Below are 26,700 nucleotides of genomic sequence, written 5' to 3'. Positions count from 1 at the left end.
AGCTGCCCGCAGTCCTACACTAAAAGCTTGAATTCATAATCATTACAGTCTAGCCTAAATCATAACAAGCCCAAACACATTTCATCAGCATTAGTTCATCCGCCTTAATTTATTAGCCTTAGAATTCATCAGCCGCATAGTTCATAACATAAGCCTATAAACATAAGTTATTCAGCCATTGACATTTCCTATACTAAGTGGTCAGCACTTAACTTTCTCCTGGTCGGAGACCCCCCACAGGGTCTGAGCGTGGCGCTAGGACGGCCGCTTTAAGTAGGACAGTCAAGTTTGTTGTGGGTAAGCGTCCGCGCCGTCCAACGCCGTATGAGCCGCCCCCGTTGGCAATAGGAGACAGCTCGCACACACTGGAGAGCGGAATTAAAGCACTCCTATTGTATCCCCACTTTCTAATGTCTCGCCCTGCCTAACGCCGGAACCTGGCCTTAGTCCCACTCTCTATCTTCACCGCCGGCAGCCCTAAACAGCGTGCGAGCGGCACCCACCCCCCGCAGTGAGTGCACGTTCAACTAGATAGCTCAGCAGGCTACACGCCTTGGACATGGACTGAGCTCCGCTCTCCAGACACGACTCCGTCGTACTGAGCAAACCATTTTGTATTGTCCCTTCACCCCAGCAATCACGTCCAGCCGTGACTGATCAGCGCTCCGTCTCTCATTCAACTCCGGTGTGTGCCATCAGTCTGTGAGTGACACTTGTCATTGCTTACATCATCTCTCATCTGCAGGTTCGCTACACTCTTCCCCCCCTTAAAGGAGACTCGTCCCCGAGTCACCAGAGCTCGTAGTCACTGGCCCACCCGGGTAACCTTCTTTGTCGTCCTTGACGAGAGGATGTTAACACCTGCCGCCCCCCCGAACTTTCTCCAACCCCCGGACTGGGGGTCTGTGCATTCTCCACCGAGGGGGGTCTCATACTTCGCCCTTCCCCTGCCAAGGCCTGACGACTGCTGGTTCCTGGAGTCGCTGCCCCTGGCTCTGCTGAAGGCTGGTCTCCCACCCGGGCTCCTGTCTGTTGCACTCTTTCCCCGACCCCCTGACTGGGGACTGCTGCTCTCTCTGGCCGCTGTGTGTCTGTGTCTCCCCCTCCCGACCTTGCTGCAGAGTTCGGTGTTTGCCAGCGGGTCCAACCAGCACCACCAGATGTCCCAGATTGTGCAGGCACCGTCTGCTGTCTCTGGTCATCTCTCTCTGGTAAGGGGGAAGGACAAGGTTTGAGTCGGTTGAAGTGCAAAACAACCTCTGGTCCTCCCTCAACTAACACTAGCCGATATAACACTTCTGTCACTCTCTCTAGGACCTTATACGGGCCCTTAAACCGCCTTTGCAGTTTCGGACAGACACCTTTCTTTTTAGCCTTAGACCGGACCCATACCAGCTCCCCTTCTGAATAATACTGCCACCTGACTCTAACGTCAAAGGCTTCCTTCTGCCTACCTGAGGCCCTGACCTGGTGTCGCCTCACTGCACCTATCACTGTGGACAGTGTGTCAGCCAACCTAGAAACATATTCTGTAGCTGTAGAGAACTTCTCCCCCCCACCAAGATTCAACATCAGATCGACCGGGAGAATTATCTCCTGGCCAAACACAACCTTGTAGGGCGTAAATTCAGTACTTGAGTGTACACTGCTCCTATATGCCAACATTACATAGGGTAACAGCACATCCCAATTTGTCTGATTATCCTTCACAAACAATGCCAGCATCGAGATTAATGTCCTATTAAACCTTTCAATCATTCCATCAGACTCTGGCCTATAAGGTGAAGTGCGAGTTTTATGCATGTTTAATAGTTGGCACACTTCCTTAAACAAGTTAGACTCAAAGTTCCGAGCTTGATCTGTGTGAATAGTGCGCGGGGCCCCCAATCGGCAAACCCACTGCTCTACCAACACCTTGGCCACTGTCTGAGCTTCCTGATTAGGGATAGGAAAAGACTCTGTCCATTTGGAGAAGTAATCCCCAATTACCAAGATATACTTATTTTTATTGGGAGTCTCAGGCAGTGGCCCCAAGATGTCCAATGCCACCCGTTCGAATGGCCTGGAGGTTACTGATGTCTGGAGAGGGGCGCGCCGTTGTGGTCCAGCTGTTTTCTGAGAACCACAATCAACACACTCCTGACACCATCGTTTAACATCCCCGAACCACCCCAGCCAATAGAAACGGTCCTTCACTTTAGCTTGCAACTTTTGTACCCCCAAATGGCCTGCTGTAACTGAATTGTGCAACTGTTCCAACACTTTAGGCACCAAAGCTCTAGAGAGAACAACTTGAACCTGATTGGCTGCATCTGAATTACTAGGAGGTATCCTCACCAACCTAGCACCCTGCACCTGCAGTTGCGACCATACTGGTGCAAACTTCTGTAACTCTCTGGGTGGTTGCCCACACTTCTTCTTCCCCACCTTAAGAGCAATAATTTGCTGTAACTCAACATCCTCTCTCTGAGCCTGCACCAACTCATCTCCCTCTTCTAAAACTGGCGGCCCCTTGGGACGAGCCTGATGTACTGCACGTATAGCTTGTGTTACTGGGGCCTCCCTCTCTGACATAAATGCAGGCAACCTAGAGAGTGCATCTGCATTAGAATGCACTCGTCCTGGACGATGCACAATCTTATACTGGAACCTGGCCAACTGTTCCAACCACCTAGCTAGCTGTCCTTCGACGCCCTGAAAATTATGCAACCACCTCAAAGAATTATGGTCAGTCCTGAGCACAAATTCTTTGCCCAATAAGTAGTGTTTAAAGTGTTGAGTGAACATGACCATGCTCAACAACTCTTTCTTAGTGGTTGCATACTTCCTTTCTGCTTTGGACAATGCCCTACTGGCATAAGCTATGACCTGCTCCTGCCCTCCCTCTTCCTGTGATATTACCGCCCCGATTCCTGTATCACTAGCATCTGTGTCTAAAATAAATGGTTTATGGGGGTCAGGGTAGGCAAGGACAGGAGCTGACATCAAGCTAAGTTTTAACGACTCAAAGGCTGCCTGACAGCCATCAGACCATTTAAACCGTCTACCCTTTTCGGTAAGTTGATGCAGAGGGCGAGCAATGTCTGCAAAACCTTTTATGAATCTTCTATAGTACGACGCAAGCCCAACAAAGCTTCTGACCTCAGTCTGGTTCTTTGGCACTGGCCACTGTCGCACACAATCCACCTTGGCTGGATCAGCTTGCACCCCCTGCTCAGAGATAATGTGACCCAAATATTTAACCTGCGTAGCAAATAGGTTACACTTGGCTGGTTTTACTTTGAGGTTTGCCTGCCGTAATTTAGTCAACACCTCTCCCAACCTTGCAGCATGTTCATGAAAGGTTCGACCAAACACAATAATGTCGTCCAAATAAACCAAAGAAGTTACCCACTGCAGATCGGCCAACACCAGGTCCATTAATCTCTGAAATGTGCCCGGACTATTGCACAAACCAAAAGGCATAACATTAAACTCAAAAAGGCCTTGGCGTGTAGTGAATGCCGTTTTAGGTCTGTCTTGGGGATCCATCTCGACCTGCCAGTACCCACTGGCTAAATCGAGAGTGGAAAACCAACACGACTTACTCAAGATGTCAAGGGCATCATCAATACGTGGCAAAGGGTATGCATCTTTTCGAGTCAAATCATTCAATTTGCGGTAATCAACGCAAAAGCGTAGACTTCCGTCTTTCTTGCGAACCAAAACTACAGGGGCTGCCCAGGGACTATGAGAGGGACGAATAATGTTATTGTCAAGCATCTGCTTCACCTGTCCTGAAACTTCATGTTGTAAATGGAGTGGGACACGCCGCGGCGGCAACCTCACTGGCCTCTCCTCACCTGTGTCAATCTGATGTGCAATACAGTGAGTTCTCCCCAAATCATTATCCCCTGTACTGAATGCTTCCAAATTCTGGTGCAGTAAATCCTGGATAACTGTCAACTCTGGGGCCTCAAAACCTTTCTGTCTTAACCCGAACTGGTCTAATAGCGAGTCTGTGGACCAGGGTACAGGTAAGCCCCCTCCCTTATCCGCCATCCCCAAATGTTCTGCCTTCGTCCCCACTTCAACATTAGTATGCAACATACCCACTTTAATCCCTCCCTTCAAAGTGAGAGCCTCGTCAGTTACATTGATGACCCGGACCGGTAGGGAGCCCTGCTCTACTCTACAAACCACCCGGGCCACCATGACATTGCAATGTTCGGACACAGATTGATTAGGCTCGAACATCCCCTCTCGCCCAGACCCCACAATACTTCCTACTCTACCTTCAATGATGGTTTCACTGCGGGGGGGAATTACGGTGTCCACCGGAATGGTGACGACTTGGGGTTTGTCTAGCTCTGCTGGCACAATAAGGGGAAGACACTTGCCCATTATTCTACATTCGTTCTTTTCAAAATCCACTACAGCTCCATATTTGTGGAGAAAGTCAAATCCCAATAAGATCTCTTTGGATGGGACATCAGCCACTAAGAACTCAGCAACTACTGCCAGTGAGCCAAACTGACAGACTGTTTGCCATTTCCCCAGAATTCCCATCCCCCCACCATTTGCAGCAGAGACCTCCCCTTGGTGTCCCTCCAATTTTGACCCCCCATTAGTGATATTCAACCAGATTTCTTTAGGAATCACGGAGCATGTTGCACCACTGTCAACTAATAGGAATGAGTCAAACCCTCCTAATTTTGCAGAAATATACCCAGCACTCCCATGATTACCTGCAACGGCCACAGTTGTCTTAATGTGTTCGGGGGCAGGCAGTTGGCCTGCGGTACCTGCCCCCTCTAGTTTCCCTGCAGGTATGGGCAGTTACGTCTGATGTGTTTGGTACACCCACATTCCCAACATCCCCCTCCATTGTCTCTGTACCCCTGGCTGGCGGCCCCACTAGGTGGCACACTACGCCCACGTTCTCCACCGGGGTGTTCTGTGGGCTGCAAGGGTTTAGGTGCCCTTGGAGCTACTTGCATGTTTTTAACAGTTGTTTGCAAACTCGCAACATCCTGTCTTAACCCCTCAACCACCCCCAATAAGACACCCATCTGCTCCTCACTGCTGGATTTTCCCACTGACACACCCATTACTTTGGCTTCGGGAGTCACGTGACACTGTTCCAGGTCTCTAAGCAGCTCCATTTCGGAGGACAATTCAATGGCTTCTTCTAATGTTTTAGGCTTAGCGGCTCGTAAGCTGATCCGAAAGTCACCTGTAGCTAGATGCAATATGAATTGGTCTCTAGCCAACATATCGCGGGTACGGTCATCCGCTGAAGGATAGGCTCTATTTGCGAGCCTCCTCAAAGCATTACCAAACTCCCTAGCAGTCTAATTTGGGCATCGACGGCGTGAAGTGAAACTAGCCCTGCCCCAATCATCACTGTCACAGGGCTCAAAACAACGTGACATAGCTGCTTTTAACAGTGCATAGTTGTTTTTAGCTTCCCCAGGCAAGCCACTATACATGTCTCGGGCACGCCCAGACAGCAAGAGAGACATGAACTTGAGCTTGAGCCCCTCATCCCAATTATTCACTTCAGCTGCTAAGTCAAACTGTTCTGACCAATCAGACCACTCACGGCCTGTTCCCGTGAATGTCTCAGGCATAAAGACCGGGCGAGGGGTCTGCCCACTCGCAGGACGCACAGAGTGACTAGCACTAGTCGAAGGTGTGTTCTCATTAACCTCCGCATTATTCTGCCTTTGTGACAGGTTATTGTCTGCCTCCGACATTCTAAGGGCTAACTTTACCAATGTTAAATTTGGAAGATACAAGATCCCGCCGCTGCCACCAGTGTAATAAACCTTGTCTCAGGTATGAGAGATGCAAAGAGCCCGCCCACAGATTAGTTATAGCCTACTGTGCACATTATAATGATGGAGGCAGAAGTCAACTGTCACAATTATCAAAACACTTCTTTATTTATGGTCCTAAGTTAGAGTAGAGCATACACAAACAATAAAACTAGTTAACTAGAATACAACAATTCATTCATTAGCCCAATTCATTTCTTCCCCAACCCACCCAGTACTAGAGCTGCCCGCAGTCCTACACTAAAAGCTTGAATTCATAATCATTACAGTCTAGCCTAAATCATAACAAGCCCAAACACATTTCATCAGCATTAGTTCATCCGCCTTAATTTATTAGCCTTAGAATTCATCAGCCGCATAGTTCATAACATAAGCCTATAAACATAAGTTATTCAGCCATTGACATTTCCTATACTAAGTGGTCAGCACTTAACTTTCTCCTGGTCGGAGACCCCCCACAGGGTCTGAGCGTGGCGCTAGGACGGCCGCTTTAAGTAGGACAGTCAAGTTTGTTGTGGGTAAGCGTCCGCGCCGTCCAACGCCGTATGAGCCGCCCCCGTTGGCAATAGGAGACAGCTCGCACACACTGGAGAGCGGAATTAAAGCACTCCTATTGTATCCCCACTTTCTAATGTCTCGCCCTGCCTAACGCCGGAACCTGGCCTTAGTCCCACTCTCTATCTTCACCGCCGGCAGCCCTAAACAGCGTGCGAGCGGCACCCACCCCCCGCAGTGAGTGCACGTTCAACTAGATAGCTCAGCAGGCTACACGCCTTGGACATGGACTGAGCTCCGCTCTCCAGACACGACTCCGTCGTACTGAGCAAACCATTTTGTATTGTCCCTTCACCCCAGCAATCACGTCCAGCCGTGACTGATCAGCGCTCCGTCTCTCATTCAACTCCGGTGTGTGCCATCAGTCTGTGAGTGACACTTGTCATTGCTTACGTCATCTCTCATCTGCAGGTTCGCTACAGTATTAAGTGGTTCTACAAGCAAGCAAGCAAGCACATCAGGTGGTTTCAGTCAGAGTTACTTCTCTGAAACAAGAGTTACAGTCCTGACTCATATAAATTAATTGTGAAAAAATTACAGTAATTCATTCATCTTCTTATAACTGCTTCTTTTTTTTCATGTAGGCTAGCCTACTTGCTCTCCTTCCTGTGTCCCAGCTGATATAGCCTAGGGCGGATAGGCCTTCTATTCTAAATGTAGATCACCTCAAGATGGTCAAAAGTCACTCAATGTATAATTAATACATCTATGTGTGTACTAGGCTACTAAATCATTGGGTTGAATTGAATTCAAATCAGTGGACGAGTGGAGGCGCTCAGCTCTGCTGTACAGGGGGGAACGGGAACCTCGCGCACTGTAGCGCCCCCAATTTCCAAACGTCAAGTGCGCGCACTGTCACAGTTAGTGCACGACAGCACAGCACCAATGTGATGCTGCAGCGCGCGTAATGGATTTCCCCAGCAGCAGCCTCGCTCCTGATCGGGACCCCATCAACAGCAGTAGCTAACAGCCAGGCAACAGCAGCAGCAGCAGCTGCAACAGAAGCTGCAGCTGCAGTCTGTCGACCACGTTCAATCTGCAATCCCACTTGATGCTGCTATTCGTGGTGACCTTGGCTGACGCTGATAGGCTGCCCACGGTTCCGTTTGTCATTTTCCGTGCTGCTCATCATCTTCTCTCGCCATGGCTTCTTCAAACGGGCTGCAAGAGGACTGCGTGTTGCAGCGAGGGAGATCTCAAAGTGATCCGAGCAACATCACCGAGGCTCGGCTCGGGGAAGCGCACAGAGCAGGTAAAAATATGGATGTTTCTTGATCATGTCCGTGGGCAATCCGTGTGACATCTTTCAATCCCATTAAGCGTTTCCCCCCCTCCTTCCCATTCGTTGATGCAGTGTGCGTGCTCAGCTGTTTCTTTAACGAATCGTTTATTAGCCCGTCTCACAACCGATGATGTTATGACATCCCTAATAATGTGTACGTAGTATATAGGCTAAGCTGCTACGCAACAACCTCGTGTATGTTTTAAACGTGCGCTAACGTGTAACTGTCTGATCACTGATCACTTTGTAGGCTATTCATAATTGACTATCATTAACACTCAAAAGTCTAGGCTTATTCTAAGAAAATAAATAATGTGTGAAAGGCATGTTTCAAGTAATCAAAATCATTTGTGTGAGCATGCAAACAGATTCCATATCAGCCATATTTGGGGATTAAGGGATGTGGATAGATTTTCGTAGACTAAACAGAATTTGGCTATTTAAATTGATAATTGCCTACTAGGCCTACATGTGTTTGGTAGTCCATCCATGTAGCCTACAGTAGACCTATAATGATCACAGAGATGGCAAAGACCCTTATGCATCACTGCTATGAAGTAGCACACCCTAAGGCCTACACTGTATTACAACACTGTTCTCAAAGTGGATTCCAGGGACTCTGTGGGTCCCTTTAGGGGGGTCTAAATTGACCCATACAAGTGTGTAACTCTGGCACCAAATGAACCCTGACGGGTTCATTTGGTTCCATTTGTACGCTGTCAGAGTTAACGGGAGACCTTGACATTTGAAGGTTTGAGAAACACTGGTGTATAATATAGTGTTGTGATTCCTCCCAGTGTCCATCCATATATCAGTGGCTGTTAACCTCATTAACCCGGGATGGACAAGTATGTTCAAACCTGAATCACACTAGAATGGCCTGTGTTGAAGCTGATGACTGGTTGTGTATTTAGCTGTTTCCATGGTGACCCAAATGGCAGAAGCTAGCACTTGGCACTCCCACTGTGAGCAGAGATGGTGTTTATCTGGCTACTTCCCAGGTCGGTTTGTTCTGTACACCCGGTGATGCACAGGATAGCACATTCATGCTGAAATGCCAATTACTTTTTATGCTGGAAAGCATCTTCAGCCTCACAAAAACCCTATTCGATCACCTACAGTCCACAGATTTGGAGTTGAAAACTGCCAATGATCTGGTCAGTTACGTTATCCATACTCTAAGCGAGAGAATCTTGTTTGTCATATTAGTACAATTCATTATTGTTTGTTGCCAAAATTAATTAGCCCCCGCTCTAAAAAAGACAGCTCCCCCTTAGCCCCCCCAGTCCCAGTTCTCTGGCTTCTTGACAGATTGTGCATCATGTGTAGTTTGGTTAGTAGTTGCATGCATGTGATACAACTCATGTGTGAAAGCAATCGTTTGTTTTAAACACAGATCAATTATTGAATCACATTTTCAACATTTGTATATGTGGATGTGTGTGTGCCCAGACGCAGTAAGAGTGTTCATTTTTTGTGATCGTATTGCATCGTTGCTTGCAGGAATTCCTTCTCTAGCCTTCCTTCTCAGCCCTCCAATGTAAAACTGTTTGTATTGGAGAAGGCTTGAACATCAGGGAAATTGATTTGATTGGCTGACTCTATATCTAAAGTTAGCCAATCAAGTCAATCTTAAGTTTAGATATAACAATATTGTTGAAAGATGTCAAAGTTCTATTGTCATTTTCACAGCCTCATATTGAATCCAGTGCTTGTTAATTATTGTTATTTTGTTATGGTTTTTATGCCTATGTAATGGAGCGGGTGTAAGACATAAATTAGTCTGATATGCAGTATCTGCTGCCATATGCCATTCATTTCAATTACATGTTTTGCTCAGAATTCACATGGATCCCCTAAACGCGGCAAAACAGATTTCAAGTAAAGCTGTCCTTTGCTGTGCAGCATCAGGCAGATAAGGCTTGGGCAATGCAGCACAGCAAACCCAGTGTGCCCTCCCCCATCTCTCCAACCTCTCTGCTCAATTCTAACCGTTTATATCCTTGGCATCCCTGTGGTAGCTGTGATCTTGGCTCAGTGAGAAGAACCATCACTATTAGCCTAATATAATAGGGGACATGACATCTTTTAGGAGTGATGAACACGACACTCTGGGCAATGTCACAATTCCTCAGCCATACAATGGGATAGTTTTAATATAAAAAGGCCTCTGATTCCATCAAACTACTTGGGTTATGGCGTACTAACTTTAAGCAAGGATTAGATTCAAGTTGTGGTTTCATTGTTGTATTTAGAAATGATTACTCATGTACAGCCTAACATTTTTAGGCTTCTTTTCATGCCATAAGCACGGTGACATATGAGGACCATCAACATTCCACATGAAACTGTTGACACTCTTAACAAATGAAGTGTGCAGAAAGCTCATAGTAGCCAACAGGCTCCCTGTAGGTTTTGTCTGTCTGTGTGTGTGTGTGTGTGTGTGTGTGTGTGTGTGTGTGTGTGTGTGTGTGTGTGTGTGCGTGTGCGTGTGCGTGTGTGTGTGTGTGGCGTGCATGCATCTGTGTGTATGTGTTCCCCTAAGTGATGACAATACCTTGTTAGTGCCCCTGTACACAGCAAAACCATAACTGCTAATTATTAACTGAAAAGAATAAGATGTACCCTTATATGGTTCCTTTTTCCATTCAAGAATTAAATTAACACTCAGGATTTTTGCTGTGTAGCCTCTAACCCAGGGGTCCCCAAACTAAGGCCCGGGGGCCGTACACGGCCCGCCTCCACATTTGACCCGGCCCCCTGAACGATGACGCAAAAAAAAAAAAAAAATGTTGCTACTACAACCTCACTTTGCCCCAGTCATAGAACGTGAACGTGAGCCCCCCAGAACGGAATAATGGCAAAAAGGTTGGGTAAGACTAAGAGAAAAATTGATTCAGAATGCAGGGTAAGAAAAGGCTGTTTGTCTCATCTGTCAAGACAAGGTGGCAGTATTCAAAGAATACAATCTGCGGCGACATTATGAATCCCGTCACAAAGACATGTATGATAGCTTGCAAGGCCAAATGCGAGCAGACAAACTCTCAAAGCTAAAAAGTGGACTGTTAGCTCAGCAGACTACATTTGTACGCCAAACTCAGCTGAACCAATTGTCAGTTCGGGCCAGTTTCCGTGTTGCTCAGCTGATCGCAAGCGGCGGTAAACCTTTCACTGAGGGAGAGTTTGTCAAGAAATGTTTGAATGTTGTTGTGGAGGAGGTGTGTCCCGAGAAGAAAGATGTCTTAAATGCCGTGAGTCTTTCGGCGAGTACAGTCACCAGACGCGCTGAACCCCTGCGATAGGCACCCCTGCGATCGTCACACTTTTTCTGTTACAAACTGACCCTGGCCCCCCATCAGAGAAGGGAAAAGTTATTTGGCCCTCACTGGAAAAAGTTTGGGGACCCCTGCTCTAACCCATACATGCCCAGGGGGGCCACATGCGGCCCTAACCTTCACTTAATGCGACCCCAATATCAGAATACTGATATATTATTGTTCAGCTGATACGATTCCAAACATGCAAACATGTTCTATATTAGTAACTTAATGACTAGTACTGGTCTTTTTTATGTCCAATGTTTGTATTTAAGTTCCTAAAGTTAACATGAGAACATATAAATGCATTTGAAATGAAATACAATTTTAACTTTTCAGGATACCAATTCCAAAATAGCGGAAATAGCCGATCTGGCGCCTCTCCATCATCAAAGTTGCCCACCCCTGCTCTAACCTGTAGGAGGAGCTCTTGTTTACCCCTCTTGGCCCCCTGCTGTGGTGCTAATCTGACAGGCTGCTGTCACATCAAAGGCTCTCTCCTTGGACTCTGCCCACCCCTGATCCACTCATTGATCCACCAGCCAGTTTCAGGCCTGTGTTCCTTTTTGCATCCCATCGGGGCAGGTTGGAGGAGGCCAGATGAGGAGATTAGGACCCCATAATGTATGAGTAACATGTTTTATTAAACATCTATGCATGGATAGTTGTGGGCCTTCCTTGCTTTACCAATTCAGAGCTATGATTTAGGCGTTTCGAGGGGTGGTTGAACACAAAGAACAGCAAGCCTGGCTCCTGGCATCTGGCAGCATACTCCTACATGTTATTGTGGGACCTTGGAGCCTGGTATTCAGCTGAAAGACAAATGCGCTGTGAATCCCAATGAGCATTTTCATGGCAACCTCAGTTAAAAATCAGAGAATGGAATAAAATATATTTGTCATCTGCTTATAGACTAGAAATTCTGATGCATAATGCAAGGAGAATGAAAGCAGAGAAGCTATATCAGTTATGTCCCTATTTTTATTAACCCATTCAGGCCGGGAAGTTCAGGAACACACTGTACATGTATATGTAGTACAGTACATGTACAGTATGTTCAACATATTTGTTTTTGTAATTTTTGAATACCTTATATATATATTTTTTTTTCAGGCCTAAATGGGGCTTGAATGAATGTTTGGCAACATGGAATCTTGATGTCCAGAGTTGGCACTACTGCATTCCAAGCTTTTGGAATGGAAGAAGTTTGCAGAGAATACAAGCTGATGTCTGTTACATTGAGCTTGGCATTATTTGATATTATATCGATATTATGAAATAAGACTAGTTATAATATGGGATTTTGGATATCGTAATAGTGATTTGTGATATGGTACAAGTGTTGTCTTTTCTTCCCTTTAAACATTTAAGCCCTACTGCTATAGTTTAATCTTTCCTTACAAATAGTCAAATGCCCTGCATCATTACTACCAACACACTCTTCACTGCACTGTCATCATGCTCTGGTTTGGCTCACGAGGCAGCTGTGGCTCTGGAGGTGGAGTGACTGTTTGGGAAGCAGAACGTTCCCGGTCCCATAACTGGCTATTCCGAGCTTTGTGTGTGTCGAAGCGTCCTTGAATAAGACATTGAACCCATAACTGCTCCAGATGAGAGTGGTACCTTGTGTGGTTGCCTAGTCTGCTGTCAGTGAATGGCTGAATAACCCTATACCTAACCTAACCTCTATGGACGTGCTGCCACTCAGACAATTAGAAGTCAATGTCTGAATGGCAGCATGTCCGAATGGAGAGCGGCCCCCATGTAGTTGTCTTCATTCACATACAAGCACACACACACACACACACACACGTGCACACACACGTGTGCACACACACACACACACACACACACACACACACACACACACACACACACTCACACACGTGCACGCACATGCACAGAGGAGACATATGACAGTGCTCTAAGTGAGATCAGAAGTTTCCTGAAGAGGCCACATGAACGCAATACTTGGTCGGATACCAAGGTATTGCATAAATCAAGCTATGAAAAGTGTATGGCAGCTGCATGCTGCGACTACTGCGTCTGTGACTCATCATCAGGGTGAATTGGGCTGCTCACAGCCACCTGCCCAATTGCAGAGAGAATGAGCACACAGTCTGTCCAGACTCGGAGCCAAGGTCATACTGCATATATAGACCATTTAGATAAGATTTAATTGCATCACTGAGCACTCTATCGCTTGCTTATTATACTACTTTGACCGTTGTAAGGACTAAGGAGTGAGCATGTTGCAGTACGTGTCTGTGCACTTGTCACAGTCACGTGTCTGTCAAATCCTATAAATGAAGATACTATTTAAAGGGATATTTCACTTTCAAAAAAACTTTTGGTCATTTTATTGTCTTATCAGGCTTTTATGAACACCCAGAACAGTTTTTAATTTGCTAGATTCAATATTTAGATATTTGATGTAAATGTTACCAGGCCCTCCTCCTCCAGGGCTTCTCCCCATACACACCCATTGTAACTTCAAACTCCATTTTAACCATGATAGATTAATTAAAAACAGCCATTATTTCTTCTGGTGACTCATACTAGCCTCCTAATACGTGAGAATGCAGTGTTTTTTCGATAACCTTTTTCATTTATTTTTAATAATTCTTTATTGTATTTAATTTTTTCCATTTTCCTAAAGAATTATAAAAATAAATGAAAAAAGTTATTGAAAAAACACGGCCTGCTCACGTATTAGGAGGGTAGTATGAGTCACCAGAACAAATAATGGGTGTTTTTAATGAATCTATCATGGTTAAAATGGAGTTTGGAGTTAAAATGGGTGTGTATGGGGAGTGGCCCTCGGCCTGGAGGGCCTGATAACATTTACATCAAATATCTAAATATTGAATCAAGCAAATTAAAATCTGTTCAGGGTGTTCATAAAAGCCTGATTAGACGATAAAATTACCAAAAGATTTTTTGAAAGTGAAATATCACTTTTTAACGTACCGGTAGATATGTTAGTGCCAGAATCCTCAGAGGTCACACTTTGAGGGCAGTAAATGTCTTCAGACACCTACAATGATATAGTTGAGACATTTTATAAAAGAAATGTTAGAAAACATCTCAATCGCTGTGACTCTCACTCTAGCATGTGCCTCAAAATTAGATCTGAAAGCAGAGGTGAAGGGTTTGTCATGAGTAGCATGACAGTGATCTGGTTGTGCACTGCATATATAATAACTGAATAATCGAAACTAACGTATTTTCAATTAAAATAATTACTTTTCCTATCATGTGACGTTGTTTCATGAGTACCTTTTCCCCCTTGGGTCTTTGCGCGGTATATTGATTACCTTTTTTTATATCTTCTGGCCAAGACACCGAGCTACAGAAGCCAATTGAAAAGCAAAGGCACCTCATCATGTGCATACTCATTGTTCCATTATGCACCATGCAGAGATGTCCCTGGGTTCCACTGACTCCAGGGACAACAACGCCACACACGCAGGACAAAATATGACATCACCCTCCTCCAATCAAATCAAAGGACAATATAGTGTGACTCTCACATGTGACAAGCTAGTTTGGTTGAGAAGGACACAGTAAAATTATCCGTGTTCATTTAATGCTGAGTGTAAAAATTGATAAATTGACCCAAATGGAGACTGGACTGGCAAGGTATAAGTTTGGCCCATAGTCAAGTGCTGACTGAGCCCAACAATACTGGGGACTGTCTGACTGGCAGCAGGGCCAGCTCAACTGTAAAGTTAAGGCTGAGGCTTTCAACAGAAAATAGTGCCAACATGACTTTCTTCAGCAATTCTCTTGTGAACTTTAGTGACCCTTGATATACCTCATGTTTTGTTTTGTTTTTTACTGTCAATATACTGCTAATATTAAAGTGTTAGTGTTATGATTTGTTTTTTCTACTATCACTTTACCAGTATGGACATCTAATATCTTTTTGCATTTGGACCCCCATCTTTTGTAATCCTTGTTTCTTCCTCAAGACAAGTGCCAAAAGGGCGAATGAGCATTTATGATTCATCTTAGATGGTTCATCAGAAATCTTTGGCAAGTAAAGTATGCTGGGAATCAAAGAACCGATGGTCTACAAGGCAGGGCTGCATCTATCGATTATAATAACCGAGAAGCATGTTTTTTGGGGGAATAATTTGTTTTACTTTTTACGTTTTTATATATCAATAAACCAACCTGAACATTTATAAATATATATTATCAACTACAACTAATTCAATTAGTATGGCTAACCACTTAAGCCATATTTTATGTTTGTTGCAAAAACAGTGTCCCTCAAAATTTGAGAAAATAGACAATCTACAAGCTAAAAGATCTAAAACCTAAGATCACAGGATATAATAATAACATAAAATATGAACGTAGATAATTTCTTTGTCCATGCATTGCATGCACTTTATTAAACAGCAGCAGAAATAGGGCAAAACATAGATGCTCCCCCTCCCCCGCTTACACACAGATGCACAGACATACTGTACACACCACCAACAACATTGCCCCTCCCCCTATTTACTACTACACAATATGAGATTAGATTTGTTAGCGACACAGAAGAGTGTAAAAATCTGTGTTGACATGATAATAGTGTCCTCAAGACAGAATAATCAGCTTGCAGAAATAGATGATCGTGTGTTTGATGTTTGCATACCTGAAAACAATAAAATATTAATAGCCTAATAAACAAGACAGATCAACCAGCTCAGATAGTAGTTACTCTTGCAGTAGCTTACAACTCTCCCTCCCAGTGTTGTTCTGTTTCACTTTCAGTGCCCATGATGTTTGTAATAAGCAATTCATTTTGCACGTGCACATTAAATGTTAATAATTGAATGTATGTTCTGTTTCATTAGAGAATGCAATAAGCCAACAATTTGACTGCATTAACATTAAAATAGCTTCTGGGGTGGACATGCACATGCAATACATAAATATGCTTAATTCAGAGAGAGAGAGAGAGAGAGAGAGAGAGAGACAGAGAGACAGAGACAGAGACAGAGACAGAGAGACAGAGAGATATTATCTAATTGTATCACGACAGGTTTCTACGCAGTGACTGAGCAATGGACCAATCTTCCTCAGGGAATCTACTTGACTTAAGCTGTTCGTCATTTACACATGATGTATTTTTTATGAATGTTTCATGTGCTGACCTAAATCCTTTCAGAGCTCAGTAAAAGCAATATGTTGCACATGAGAACACACTGGAGCATCCAGCTGATCCCTTTGACATTCTCATTATACAGCGAGGGAGCGGAGGTTTGGGGAAAATAAACAACACATCTGTGATCGTGTACAGAATATTGTGGAAAGGCGTTTTTGCAGACTACAACCCACCAGGGCTAAATTACATTTCTTATTAAATAAATAAATCCACACTGCGTCTCACAGAGAAGGGAATTGCACTTCATCACGAAGAGAGACCGTCCTTGTTGTGGTTGTAATAGATGTAATTAAAGCAACAGGATCAAGAAGGTCATCTCCAGATCGTTCACTATACTGTATTGACTCACACAAGGCGGCGTGGGCAGTGGTGTAAAGTAATTAAGTACCTTTACTTAAGTACTGTACCTAAGTACAATTTTGAGGTATTTGTACTTTACTTGAGCTTTTCCAATTTCCAATACTTCTACTTCTACTCCAATACACCTCGGATCCAATCATTGGGCTTTTACTCCACTACACTTATTTGAAAACGTTAGTTACTACCGGTAGTTACTTTGTAGATTTTGATAATAATTACAAAACATACACTTAAACACTTCAGCCCAATTTTGGCCATTTGAAAATAGACAATATACAAGCTCACAATGCGTCGCGATGCATTGTGAGCTTGTAGATCTGCTATTTTCAAGAGATTTTTATACATTTGAAAACTTGAAATGGGACATTCTTCATAATGAGTTATTTTACTTTTGGTACTTTAAGAACATTTTGGTGCCAGTACCTTTGTACTTTTACTGAAGTACATTTTGAATTCTGGACTTTTACTTGTAACAGAGTATTTCTATATTGCGTTATTGATACTTTGACTTAAGTAAAACGTTTGAGTACTTTTTCCACCACTGGGCGTGGGACAACTATCACCAGTTGTGTCTCAATGAGCCTATTCTGATGTTGTTAAAATGCATCTGCTGAAATAGGCTACATTTAATTAATAATCCATTTGGCCTTGCTCAGAAGGATGCAAACCATTCATGCATGCTAGCTACAAGCCCTGACAGGAATTTGCTTACGTTTCATGTAAAATGTCATCAAAGGCATAGGCCTATGTATATGTATGTGTGTATATGTATGTATGTATGTATGTATGTATGTATGTCATAAATAGATGACCAGCAAAATGACAAATCATCATAACCAGTTACTACCTTGTCTCGGGTGTATAATCTGGCAATTATCTCCAAACTACCTGCCGTGAGCATCTTCTGGTGTGGTGGCTGCTCCCCTTTGTGAACTACCACACATACTGTATAAGGACGAGGCCCCGTCGGTGACAAGTTGAACCTGAGAAATCTGGCATCCTCCCAAGTTCCCAACATTGACGTATCACTTATGTGGAATCCTCCAAGAGCAAAAAAAAGACAAAAAACAAAAATCATATCGTCACTGTCTGGCCAAAACCTCTTAACTCCATTTTTGAGGTTTTAGATTTTTTTGGCATAAATCAGGGCTATTGAACACCCTTTACATCTGAGTGTTGGTTAAAATAATATTAGGGATGGACATCGGAATCGGCCAATATCAAAAATCGGACGAATCGGTGACCGGCAGGTCACTGACATAAATACCGGTTTTATGCCAATTGTGTATTTTCGCCCGACAGCAGAGATATTCAACTAAAATTAATGATCAGAATTCTGCTGTCTGCAATCTCCCAAATATCACACTGTGGCTCATAGGCTACTTGCAAAGCCTTTTGGTTATATCTGAGGCATGATTCAGCAACTTTATAATGGCATACTGGTGGATGACTAGGGGATTTCAGCTGGATGATTTTGTCTGAATTCTGGTTCGTAACTAACTGCTTTATCATAATATAACATTTTAATAGCTTATAATGTGTTGCATCAAGCTTGTAGATCTGCTATTTTCATATTTGCATTTATGGAGTATTGGAGTATAAAGTAAGCAGTAGGAAAAGACACATAGTAATTAGAAATGTTTTGGTTTGAATCTAGATCTAACCAAAAGTCTTTATTATACTGTATGTTGATATGTGAGAATGCAACATCTTTATGGGTGAGAACTATTATTAGGCATTTGGACATGACATGCAAATAAAGTCCTGAGATGAGTATATTGTTTTATCATTTATTTAGTCCTCATATCATCGCTGTCAGGTGGACAGCGACGAAAATAAATAAATATGGAGAAGATACAAGGTTTCTACCCGCCCGCATCGATGGCTATCAATAACTGCTCTATGATTAAGTTACTCTGTGAATGAGATGTGCAATCAATTGTAAACCACTTTGGTACTAATAATTCCTGTGATGGACACACTATGGCTACTGGTTTGACTCTTAAGCTGCTGGTTCTGCATTTCCCTACTCCCTTGACACTTGCAGTAACATCACTTGTCAGAAGCAACCCATCACCACTCACGTGCTCGCACACACACGCAGGCGAGCGCTCGCACACAACACACACACACACACACACACACACACACACACACACACACACACACACACACACACACACACACACACACACACGTCAAGTAGAAATAAATAGAATTATAGATTAAAGACAGTAAAGAGTAACAGTTTTAAACACTTCAAGGCTTTAGTATTGGTCTGTATACAGTAGTAAATAGTAAATGTAGCATTCTCTCCATCCCTGGCCATATCTATTGAACTCTTGTAAATATTGAATGAGAGTCCTGTTGACTGAGTAGCACGTGCCTTTGGTTTTGCACTTTACTTATTTATTCTGGCGTCCCTGGGGTCAAATTAAACCATTGACTTTTATAATGTTTGATGTGTGTTTCACCCCTTGTTTACCTCCTTGTTTACATCACCACTTGCTCTCCCCTCTACTTGAAACCGATCTGAAACCACACATTCCAAATCAATTGTAAGAATTAATAAATGAATGAATAAATATTCTTTACTGTAACGGGATGCATGTATTTTTGTTTTAGAGATAGGCCTACTGCCACAAAAATCTAGTGCATGTTGGCTAAAGCAAAACTGTTGTAAGAGTCTTTGCCAGAGCAGCCTTCAGTTGGCAACAACTCTAGATACAAAACTAGAATGGTGCGTTCTGAGGTGAACAAATCTCTGCCAGGAGGCACACCCTGCCTCACTCCATCATTGTTTCTGTGAAAAGGCACAGGGCCTTCATCCTGTACTGCAGAGGTCTTCAACAGGGGGTCCGGGACCCCTAGGGGGTCCTCAGAGTTACTTCAGGGGGTCCTTCAAATCTTTGTGTGATAGAAACCTTTTTTCTCCTTTTTTTGCGACCGTCAGGGAGCAGTTTACTATGAAAACCTCCACTGGCCGTCCGTCCGTCCGTCCGTCCGTCCGTCCGTCAGTCACACCTTTGTGACCATCAACAAACGTCACACCTTTGTTGATGTTTAAATCGAAGAGTCTTGGTCAAATACTTCTGTTGGTTTCTGCACTGATCATTTATACAATTCAGCTGTGTTTTTTTTCGTGTCATCATGATGAGGTCATAAATCAGCCATGCCCAAATATAGATTTTACGGGTTTACATGCTTACTCAGTTATTCGTTATGTGAAAGTCCTATGACGTCTATGATATCTGACATCATCATACATACATTCCCTTTTATGCCCATAAATGGAGATCCCCTCTGTAGAACCAGCCACTGACATCACTGTAATGTCAGGGGAACCAAATCCCTTTTATGCCCATATATGGAGATCCCTGTGATGCCAGGGGAACCAAATCCCTTTTATGCCCATATATGGAGATATGGAGATCCCCGTGTTGCCAGGGTAACCAAATCCATTTTATGCCCATATATGGAGATCCCTGTGATGCCAGGGGAACCAAATCCCTTTTACGCCCATATATGGAGATCCCTTATGTCATCAATATTAAGCCCATATCTGTGAATATCTTTGGGTACCAGATGTCTCCATTATGGTTAAATGGTCCGATATACATCACTGGCCAGAAGACCAAGAAATGGTGCAACCTCGCCCTTTGCTTTTCTCCCTATAGGCATCTTACTGGTAGGTAGTTTAATGAGGAATGCAGTATGGTGGTAGGTAGGTAGTTATGGCCTTTGATGTAAGATTTTCACTTTCTAGGATAACTATATTTGCTATTCCCAGATGATGCCCTTTTAGGGTACCCCTCATGCCCATATATGGAGATCCCCAGGCTTTACTAATTAACATAAGTTTTATGCCCATATATGGAGATCAGTGTCCCAATGTCATCAGATATATGGGCATAAATGGACACAGGCAAACTAGATGGGCTGTATGGATATCCAGATGTGTGATGTAAGTGTTTTATTCCAAATGTGGCACGCCACAGACATATTTCCAGAAACAAAATCCCTTTCATGCCCATATATGGAGATTTCTGATGTCATCAATCCCAGGCCCTGTAAAAAACATGGTTGCTATGGTATGAGCAACTTATGTCTCCATATATGGAGATTCAACTTCAATGAGTAACCATGGCAAACTGTCAACTGCCCGTATGTCTTGATAATTGGTAAAACAAACTTTTGGCCTATTTGTGGAGATAAGCGACCAACGGTCGCTTATCTCCCGATTAGGGAGTCTTACTGGTATATTAACCACTTGAACCCTAACGTCCATATCCTGAGAACTTTAGCCGAAAGAGGTTTGGTGTAGAGGGGGAAAAGAGCCCCAAGTACAGAGTGAAAGGTCAAGTTTATTAAGTATTGACAGTTCAAATGGTTAAATATCTGAAAACACAAATTGACATGAATCCAAAATACACTGATGATTGTCCTGTCAAACGATGAAACTATATGGAATCTATGAACAGGTTGTGGGGGTCCCTGCTTTATCTCTCTCTCAACTAAGGGGTCCTTGGCCTGAAAACGTTGAAGACCCCTGCTATACTGTATGATAAACGATGCTGATTGTTAATTCCTTGTCTCAATTACTGTATTGAGACTCGCAGAATACTACATTGGGCGACTTCCGGCGCCCATTGAATTGTATTCATCCTGGCTGCAGAAACATGGATATACAGTATCTCTGCTTCTTTTCCCATATTGCGCGTTTGGTGGTCATATTGCGTGTTTTTTTATGGACCATAACGTACACACAGATCATCGCGGTTGTAATTGTTCTTCTCCGCGTCAAAGAAAATACTTTTGGCGTTTGTGGACGGGAACACCCACGCACACAACCCACAGAGAATCTGGTAAATACAATAGGAAAAAGCTTTGGTAACTAATCTACATTTATATGGCAAAACTATGGCTGTCTAAGTGTTTTAAAGTAGGTAGCCAAAGTAGGTTAATCAGCTGATCTGTCAGTTTATGATGAAAGTTAGTACAAAGTAGACAAGGTTAAAGGTGTGTCAATGTTGCGTGAATGTTGAAAAGTTACGCGAAAGGAACACAAAAGGAATATCCTTACCGCGTGTATCAGGCGGTAAACCTACCGTGGGGAGAATCAACCACATAGTACAGACACAAACACGTCGTGTCGTGCACACAAACAAACAGGCTGTACAAGAAAACATTACAGACTTATGTGGAAGTGTTGCACGGATGTCAAAAAGTCCTAAAGAGGGTCGGGGTCTCCATGGCAAGCCACAATAAACCACTGACATACGGCACATAACAGACCACAGTCCCTACTACTGTAGGTAGCATGACTAAGACTTCAGCTCCTGCCAGAGTACATTACTTTGTTTTATCTGTTCTACGGCGTGCATTTGGCCCACACAGAATGTGTTTCTCTACAGATGGCCTACAGCAGCAGCAGCAGCTGCGGTTCTGTTTACATCTCCTCAAGAAAGCATCATTTTATTTATTTGGAGATATTCAATCATGCACATGTTGAGTGTTTGAAGAAGACCACCTGCAAGTGATTGAAACTTCTCATGATGATTAAGACTGAAGTAGCATCTCCTTTATTATGGGAACTCTGAAGTAGCCAATTAAATTACTGGTAATGCCTACAACACAAACTATTTGATTATGCCAAATGCTTGCAGTGACAAACAACTAATAATCTACCCTACCGAATAGAGCCATATTATGCTTACTCTAGAACAGAACTGTGCAACATTTAAATGTATTAAATAAATGTCCATTTTAGGGTCTTGGAATTAACTTTGTGTTTGATTTACAGAACCCTAAACCACCCTCTCTGAAGAAATACATCTTAGAAATAAAAGAATACAGGGACTTTGCTTACATTATGCATTATTATATCTCGGATTCTCGGCTGTGATAGGCTGGATATCTCTGTCTTTCTGTGTGGCAACAGCAACCCCCTATTCCTCATGCTCTTGTGGTTCTGTGCCTCCAAGGGTCCCTTCTGCAGCATCCATGCTGGTAACCATGGTAACGGCAGTCTGACCCTACAGTGTTGCTGCAGTTATTAGCAGGCTTGACCTGAATTCCCTACAACATGTTAGCCTAGTAGGCAGGCAGACATAGATGTATTAAGAGGCAGACATGGCTTGGACAATTGACCTGCTTCCCGTTGTTTGAGGTCAAAGACTGAGGCATCCCACTGTGGTTGCCTCGGGTGTCAGTGAAACCCAAGGCGCCGATTTGCTACTCTTTCACAGATCGATGAGCGCGGTTGTGTTTGGGCTAACACCGTGCAAACAGTCTGGATGTCTGTGATGGTATCCCGTTCAAATCCTTACGTTTCCATCTCCTCTGTGTTGTTCCATTCAAATCCTCCGATTTCCATCCCCTTCGGAGCTGAACATGAGAAATTGTATAAGGGAATTAGCAGCGCTAAATTGTAAGCAGCTAAAGTATATGTTCTGCCTGAAACAAATGCCACAATATTACAATTGTGGAGTGACAAAAACAAAATGTCTCATTATGATTTGATTTTATGTGGACACAATTCTGGATTTTACCTTATATGTAAGAGCTAAATGAACAGATTTTGCATGGTGTTACAGTAGATCTTGGTAATAGATGGACAAGGGGAATAATATTGGAATAATCCCTTGCACAGCCCACCGCTCAGCTGTAAACTCCCTGAAGTGTCAGCTCGCTGTCAGAGACAGACTGTGTAGGAGTGTCTATTTCTGCTCTTCTTTTCAGAGACCAGGAACATATCGTCACTGTCGGGCAGAAACCTTGTATCTCCAATTTTCAAATGTGTATGTTTCTTCGTAAAGTAAAGCCCTGCTTCATCATACAAGGCCATCGCACAGATCTACAATCGCACAGATCTACAAGCACACAATGCGAGGCATTGTGTGCTTGTAGATCGGCTGTTTTCACTAGTTTAAATCATTTTTAAAATGATAAATGCAAAACAAGCGGTTCTGGACATACAAGGTTTTCACCCGATAACGACGATATCCCAGTCTCCAACACCCAAGCATAACACGAGTCAGCTTCCACAGCACACCCTGCCCGCTTCTCTACTTGGTCTGCTGTTCCATTGTAATCCCTTGCTTGGGCCTAGCTTAGCATGGAGGCTTAGCATTCCTCTACAAGTAGTCAGAGTGCTAGCTAACAGGAATTTTGGTTATTGATACTCGGACAAGGTCTGCCATTAGTACTAATACGTTGAGATTGTGGTATCCAGTCAGGTGAATAAATTCACAACTCAACTCAATTAAACGATATGATTGTTTTTGCAATCCACTGTGGAAGCAGATAGATAGCCTACATTTCTGGCTGCAGTTTCCTAATTTGAGCTGTGAATGGGAAATTTCACTGAAGCTAATTTAATTTAATTGCATGTGTCCTTCACAATTACTTTTAAGAGCAGCCTTTCGCCTTTCGTGCCTGGAACACTGACGGTTTGTCAACCCTGGAACCATGTGTGTCAGACGGAAACAATAGCATTCACTGTCTTCTCCTCAGCAATCAGACTGGAATCAATCAAGCTTTTACAGTCAATGGCCTACGTCCACATTACCCTCACATGAAATGGAGTTGGCCTTATGTCAACTATTGTATGTAGCAGTGGTTCTCAAAGTGGATTCCAGGGACTCTGGGGGTCCTTTATGGGGGTCTAAATTGACTCATACGAGTCTGTAACTCGGACAGTGTACAAATGGAACCAAATGAACCCTAACGGGTCCATTTGGTCCAATGTGTACACTGTCAGAGTTAAGGGGAGGCCTTGAAATGTAAAAGTTTGAGAACCACTGGTATGTAGAAATTCTTTGAGTCTTCAACTCTTGTGGAGTGCTAATTCATACCCCAGGAATGTTAGTTATGATACCACAGTGCACGTTATGTTATAACCGCATGTTTTGCTTGTGTGTGTGTGTGTGTGTGTGTGTGTGTGTGCGTGCGTGCGTGCGTGTGTGCGTGCCCATATGTGTGTGTGTTGTAGACATGACGGACCAGCAGAGGGTGCTGCATTCCGGCTGCCCAGTTGTCTCAGGTGTCCTCACGCCCCCCATCCGGCACAACAGCAAGCTGGCCAGCAGCATTGGTCGGATCTTCAAGCCCTGGAAGTGGAGGAAAAAGAAAAACGAGAAGCTGAAACCCACTGCCAGTGAGTGAAGCTCTGTGACGCACAGCCACAACACTGGTCGGGGGGGACCCATTTGTGGGTCTCAGACACATCTTTATTGGACCCTTTGTTTTTTGGTTTGTTTTTTAACTATTGTTATTTCAAAATATATTCAAATAACATTCCCCTAAAAGCTATTTTTTCATGAATTAAAAACAAAATTCAATGATTTTTTTTCTCAGTAATTTCATGAATAAATCAAAGAAAAATCTAAGAAATTCCATAAATTAGAAACCAAATGTTTAAGAATTTGTGAAAATAGCCGATCTACAAGCTCACAATGCGTATTTTCACTAGCTTGGGTCCCAGGCAAACGTCTATATTCTCTTTTGGGTAACACTGACCTACAGCTACTTCAATGAAGCACACAGGGCTTCTTGAAGGAGTTGCAACCCCGACATTTGGAGTCATTTTGTTCTGGATGTGTGATTAGAGGTGCAGTAAGTGATATTTCTTGGTTAGAATTGTGTTAAATAGCTCTATGTTCTCGGATCTCCCTTGTGTCTCTCTGTTCTTTAATAAAGTGAAAATTGATTTTCAGACCGCGATACCAATTTCATCCAATCTGCAGAGAGAACTCACACAGGATGCAGCATAAATAAACAAGGGATATTGGAAGTGATGACAAAGAAATGAGCAGACACTTATTTAAAGATGGGGTGCCATGATTTTCACCCCTATAAAACATGATTATCTACTATTATGATTATACTAGGAGTAAGAATTTTTCCAAAAAAGTGTGCAGAAAGCGTTAAAATTATGTTTTTATGTGGCCACACCCACCAGTTCATTGGTATGCGTGGTTGTCATGGTGGGTGGTGACCCAGCTGAAGTTAGCCACACCCACGTGTGTTGGGTGAATGGTAATTAGGGGAGGGGTTGATTCTATGATGTAATAAGTATGGGTGTTTTTGGAACGGCACGTCTGACCCAGCAGGTGGCATCCTCCAGCTAAAAACCCAAATAAAAAGAGAATGCATAATTGAACTACTATCTAATGAACTACTGTCAACCTCCTAGACACATGAAAACCAGAAAAAATACAAAACTATGGCACCACCTCTTTAACAATATGAAATCCAAGCTGATAAACGGGCTCTCTCTCCTGATTGGATGAAATTGGCAACCCACCTGAAAAAACACTTTATAGCTATGATTAATAGTGATGGGCAATCCCGTTCATTTCAGTGAACAAATCATTTCGTTCACATTCACCTAATGATCCGTTCAAAAGATTTGTTCACGTTCACCGTTCATAGAGCGATCATCCTGTGAAAAACACTATCGTGGGAGCATTTTTATTACGTCGTGAGTACAGCCCGCCCTACAGTCCTATGTGCCATGGTATATTAGGGGGAGGGGGCGGGGGTGTTAACGAAAGTGTGAACGACACATTTCAGGGATTTGAACGAATCGTTCACGAGTCTTGCTAATTCTTATGAACAAATCACTAATGACAAATCACAAATTATTACTATCAGAATATAGAGCGTTGACCTTTTCACACACACAAACACACACACACACACACACACACACACACACACACACACACACACACACACACACACCCACGAACGCACGCACGCACGCACGCCCGCCCACCCACCCACCACACACACACACACACACACACACACACACACACACACACACACACACACACACACACACACACACACACACGCACAATTTGTTTTACCTTTACTCTGTTGGTTCAATAGAACATCATGGAGTGTGGATTTGCTTTGTGGTTAAAGTGTGTAAACAAACAGTGGTATGAATGGAAACTGCTTGTGTCATTCAGCGCTGGAGAAGAAAGCAGCGACACAGCAGAGCAAAGTGGACCTCGTCAGCAGGGGGGAACCAGATCCAGGTACATAAGGAGAGGGCCTGGATACACGCACGCACACGCACGCTCACACACTCTCTCTTTTTATGCCATGTAGCACTTCGAGATTTGATATGAAGTGCATTATAAATAAAATGTAATATTATTGTTTTATTATTATTGTTATTATCATCAT

General features: G+C 43.5%; 2 protein-coding genes across 2 annotated transcripts in view; one reads left to right on the top strand and one right to left on the bottom strand.

Moving 5' to 3' along the window:
* The window catches only part of mybl2b (v-myb avian myeloblastosis viral oncogene homolog-like 2b), a gene marked incomplete at both ends in the record, with an annotated part of 36,145 nt that extends 31,946 nt beyond the window's left edge, over positions 1 to 4,199 (bottom strand). The window contains one exon of the mRNA XM_080728333.1: positions 4,180 to 4,199. Coding sequence (XP_080584459.1) covers positions 4,180 to 4,199 — 20 coding nt within the window. The remainder of the gene's footprint in view (positions 1 to 4,179) is intronic.
* A 3,318-nt stretch (positions 4,200 to 7,517) lies between these two features.
* phactr3b (phosphatase and actin regulator 3b) overlaps positions 7,518 to 26,700 on the top strand; it is a gene marked incomplete at both ends in the record, with an annotated part of 48,036 nt that continues 28,853 nt past the window's right edge. Inside the window, 3 exons of the mRNA XM_080728332.1 lie at positions 7,518 to 7,626; positions 24,491 to 24,655; positions 26,481 to 26,549. Coding sequence (XP_080584458.1) covers positions 7,518 to 7,626; positions 24,491 to 24,655; positions 26,481 to 26,549 — 343 coding nt within the window. The remainder of the gene's footprint in view (positions 7,627 to 24,490; positions 24,656 to 26,480; positions 26,550 to 26,700) is intronic.

Source organism: Nannobrachium achirus, assembly GCF_963921795.1.
Source record: "Nannobrachium achirus genome assembly, chromosome: 6".
Taxonomy (NCBI): Eukaryota; Metazoa; Chordata; class Actinopteri; order Myctophiformes; family Myctophidae; genus Nannobrachium; species Nannobrachium achirus.
This window is presented reverse-complemented; position numbering and strand designations above follow the sequence as displayed.